The sequence below is a fragment of the Corvus brachyrhynchos genome, unplaced genomic scaffold, assembly GCF_000691975.1.
Source record: "Corvus brachyrhynchos isolate BGI_N302 unplaced genomic scaffold, ASM69197v1 scaffold53, whole genome shotgun sequence".
NCBI lineage: Eukaryota > Metazoa > Chordata > Aves > Passeriformes > Corvidae > Corvus > Corvus brachyrhynchos.
Genome location: NW_008237681.1, coordinates 3,144,464 through 3,148,961, shown reverse-complemented (window position 1 = coordinate 3,148,961; position 4,498 = coordinate 3,144,464). Strand labels below are relative to the sequence as shown.

General features: G+C 39.6%; 1 protein-coding gene across 9 annotated transcripts in view; it reads right to left on the bottom strand.

Moving 5' to 3' along the window:
* THRB (thyroid hormone receptor beta) overlaps positions 1–4,498 on the bottom strand; it is a 157,140-nt gene that overhangs the window by 10,344 nt on the left and 142,298 nt on the right. For 8 of the 9 annotated variants that reach the window (XM_017732120.1, XM_017732118.1, XM_017732119.1 and 5 more), the window contains 2 exons: positions 3,808–4,013; positions 873–1,019 (listed from right to left, as the gene is read on the bottom strand). In XM_017732120.1, coding sequence (XP_017587609.1) covers positions 873–1,019; positions 3,808–4,013 — 353 coding nt within the window. The remainder of the gene's footprint in view (positions 1–872; positions 1,020–3,807; positions 4,014–4,498) is intronic. The other variant, XM_017732117.1, reaches the window with a different exon arrangement.

The following is a 4,498-nucleotide window of genomic DNA, read 5'->3' as shown; positions in this document are numbered from 1 at the left end:
GTCCCTGCTGATGGCAGGGGTGTTGGAACCGGGTGATCTCTAAAGTCCCTTCCAACCCAAACCATTCTATGATTCTATGAAAATTATTTAGATTATTAAGACTGAAATATTATTTCAAGCTGCAGTTCTGATATAATTTCTTAAATTGGGGTGTCAAGGGCCAGAGAGCGACGAAAGCTGATAGCTGCGCAGATCTTCTAGCCTTGGTGCCGCGAATCAACCATTGCATCTGGTCCTTCAATAAAAATGATACCTTGGTACAAATGAGATCAGCCTAAGGCCTCTGCATTTCTAATGTGCAACCAAGCCTTTGAGTCTATTTACTATATATTTACATGTGAGTATCTACCTGGAATGACAATCCATTATTTTCACAGACTTCTTTGTGCACAACCTCCCCATTCAGGAAAAGCATGCCTAGGGAACCCAATGAGGCAAGTGCCACTCCTGGATAGGGGTGCTTTCCTGAATTTGAAGGATTTTTTACTGCATAGACCCAACTCTACAATACTGTACCTTCCAAGGAACTGGAAGATACGTAGGGAACTGTGTGCTGGAAAGTTTTATGAAACATATCAGTGATGCTTCGAGACAGTATCTTTCTGTTCATTTTCTTTGTTCAAGGCCACCTCTAAAGACACATCTGAGTCCCTAATGAACCACGATGACTTCCAGATTAACAAACTCAGGATTTCAGTAATCACAGGAAAAAGAAAACTCATGAGAGTCCAGATGATTCTAGTCTCATCAATTTTGAGTGTCTTTAATTTTTTAACTTTAGACACATTGAATTTTAAAGTTCCATGCCAGAGTATTTTGAGTAGTTTTTAACAACAGGCATATAAATGAGGAGTGCAAGAAAGTCTTCTTACCTCACAAAACATAGGCAACTTTTTGGCAAAATCCACCACTCTTGTAATCGCTGGTGTGATAATTTTTGTAAACTGGCTGAAGGCTTCTAAATCCACTTTCCCACCTTCTGGGGCATTAACTATTGGTGCCTGCCCAATATCTTCTGGCTAAGGATATAAACAAAGATATTTAAAGGAGCAATCTGTCTTATACTCTAAAAAATCTGTTTTATACTCTAAAAAGTCCTGCTCAGTGACGGAAGATATGCTAAAATACAAAGCAACACTATTTTCTTTATAAGTAAAGTCCATTACATCACAAAATGAGAATTTATTTGTAAGGGATTGGTGAAAGAGGTGACTGCACAGAGAAATGGGTGACTGGTATGCTGCTACCCATCCTTTGTAGGCAGCTGGACTGTTGTGCACACACTGTTTCTTCTTTGTGTCTGTATCTGTGTACTTTATGGGTGAAGGACATGCATCTTTTGCTTAAAAACATAGGCATGTTTTTCCTTACAGGTGCTGAAAGCTCTCAAGTTTCTCTAAAAGCAAAGAGAGTTAAGGAGACATGTTACCCCTGAGAAGATGCTGCAAGCTTTGTAGAATTAGGCTCTATCACCTATTCAAAGCTCTGAAAGTCTCCCCAGAACAGATTGCCTCGTATCACAGGGCCCCCCCAGGCAATTGCCAAGGCCAGTTTCCAAAAGGCTAAAATAACTTATGTGCAAGGTAAAACAACTTATGAGCAAGAACCAGCTAACCTAAAGGTGGCCTGGATAATGCAAATAGAATTTGAACTCATCTGGGTAAAATTTTGGTTGAAAACCGCCTGTTGCATGACTTCAGCTCAAGGCTTCTTCAAATGAGAAAAAAATCATATTTTGAGGATTTCATTAGGGATATACAATTTAAAAGTTTCAAGTAGGATCTGTAATGAGTGTTTTTTATTCCAACTGCACTTGAACTTGTTCATCTGGTTTTTATGCAGCTGGTCAATGTTACCATGTATTTTAAAAACAGGCATATCAAAGCTGTTTTGTTTGTTAAGTGTGGCTTTGCAGTTACAAAAGACCTACCAACCACCACACAGAGGTTTCATTCTGTTCACATTAAAAAACAGAAAAAATCCAGAGAAGTAGACCTTTAAGACTGATGGGCCCCATGGCATTTATATGAGACACTTAAACAGGGGAGGTGCTGAAAGTACTGTCTGTAATAAAAACTTGTGTTCAACTACTTTTTAAAAGAAACACATCATAAAAGATCCTTCCACAGCTCTGTCACCAATGTGAATCCAAATCTAACTTCATACAAGAAAAAACTCAGCAATGTGTTAATAAAGCAAGCATGAATTGCAAAGGAACAATGAAGAGGACTGGGCTCAATTATCTGATGGTTTCTACTAAAAAACTCAAATAAACTAATTTCTAGACTCTCTCCCTCCCTGACTCTTGGGTAACTAAACCGCATTGTCTGTGTGCTCATGATAAACAACCTTCACCACTTCCAAGCAAAAAGACCAAATGCTTAAACCCACGCAAACCATTGTTATGGAGAAAAAGAGAGCACAGCATTTTCTTGGGAAAAGCAAAAGAAGTCAGAGCCATATAAAGCTAACACATGGGAGGGGAGCCCTTGCCACCTAACTCAACAGGAGAAGAGGTCAGGACCTCCATGAAGTTCCTGTTGTCAAAGAACCAGCCTCAGCTGCATAAGGGTAGATCCATAGCTCCTGGGGCAGGCTGTCATCTTCTCCTGCTCTTCAACAGCTCATTCCCAGCCCCAACCTTGAGCTACCCAGGCTTTATCCCAAACCAGGTGACACCCAAAGAACAGCACTCCTGTCGAAGCAACCAAAAGGACTACTTCAGCTGCTTCTTGATCTGCTCAAACCAGCACCACAAACCTTGCTCTGCAACACCCCTGGAAAATGCTCTCTTGCTTCTTGCCAGTGACAACTGGCTGTGGTTTCCTGACTGTAGAGTACTATGAACACACGTCATTCACATAGAAATTTAGATGGTGTCACTGGAATTAAAAAAAACCCCAACATTATAAAAGAGATCAGCTGCTTTGAATACATAATTCCTCTCAGCATTTCAACAGTGAGTTGACATTCCCATGGCAAATTATGCAGTAGGAGCCTAGGCTTGCAAAAGGATGAGTGTGCTCTATCTGATTTGGTATACAGAGACTGTTAAAGGCCCCTGTGTATTCCTGAAATGCAGTCTATAATCCCTTTTTTGTGCTGTGTAAGCATTTTGCATTCTGCACTTATTTCCTTTAAAAATTGATTTAGAAAAATCAAATAAATCCTTTTTTAAGGTTGAACATCACAAATCGCCATTTATTTTCTGATCCTTAGTTATAGGATGAAAATGTAAGTTGTTTTCTAGGCTGAAATCCCAATGGCATAGTGTATGTATCATCCTGTTCCCACAGAAATTAATTTTCTTTGCCTAATTTATTTTCATTAATGTATTCACCATTAACCAAAAGAAGCAAAACCCATGCATTATTAACAAAAAATACCAGCTTTCATCTAGAACTTTATATTGTTCTAACACTTTCAATGTTTTATGATAGTTCCTAATAAAGACAACTATCCCTAGACAGAATATATTTTAAAAGATACAGTATGCATTATAGACTGCTTTTGTTCTTAATCAGGAGCGAAACAATTTTTCAACTTTTTCTTATCATAGCACAATAAAAGTATCTAGCTGAGTAAGCCTTAACATAGCAACATGCTCTTTATCTTTTGAAATACATGGTCTGATCAAACACTGAGGTTCAGGCATGAAAAAGGAAGTAATAACTACATAAAATCATCCTTTTCCCATAAACATCAGTACACTGGCAGATAAAATCTCTTTGGGGTAGCAATGCTGGGAAGGCAGAAGAAAGAACAGAACGTGGCTCCAAGAGCAGCATACAAGGCAACAGCCCTTACCAGAAATTTCCTTTTCTGCTTCCAGTGGCTTCCTTGTGCATTGGTGGCCACATGTGCTTCAGTAACAATTTTGATGAGCTCCCATTCCTCATCTGTTGGCTCTGGTTTGTGCCCAATGGTTTTCTGCAGCTCTTCCCGACGTCTCTTCTCCCGATTTTCTTCTATCAGCTTCCTTTTTGCCAACCTCTTACTGTCATCCAACACCACTAGAAGGGGAAAAAACATACAAAAATGGCAGGAAGCTGTTAAGGTTGTCAGAACTTTGGTCTTTTCTGTGCCTGAGGTACCAGTTGGTCACAAACACCTTAACTAATCAGTAAGGAAGTACCTTGGCAAGACCCACAGTTGAGACAGTTCTCTTATTTCTCCCTTCAAACTTCATTATCTCAGAAGCCTGGATACAAAGAATGACTCACCTTCCTGGTAATGCTTTGTATACTGCCATTGCCCTCAGGGTATTCCACCAATAAAACTAAAATGCAAAACTTTGTGAGGTGTCAAAGTGCTCCTATACCTTGGACTTGAAGTAATCCATGTTGGGAAAGATGCACTTCTGTTTTCTTTAAAGTCGTACCAGCACACTCACACTCACTGCTCTGAAGTGCAGAACACTTTCTTGGAAGCCAGAAGAAGGTAACATGGACTGAAGAAAGTGGGAGTGCTTATTTACAGAAGGCTCATCTACCTGAAT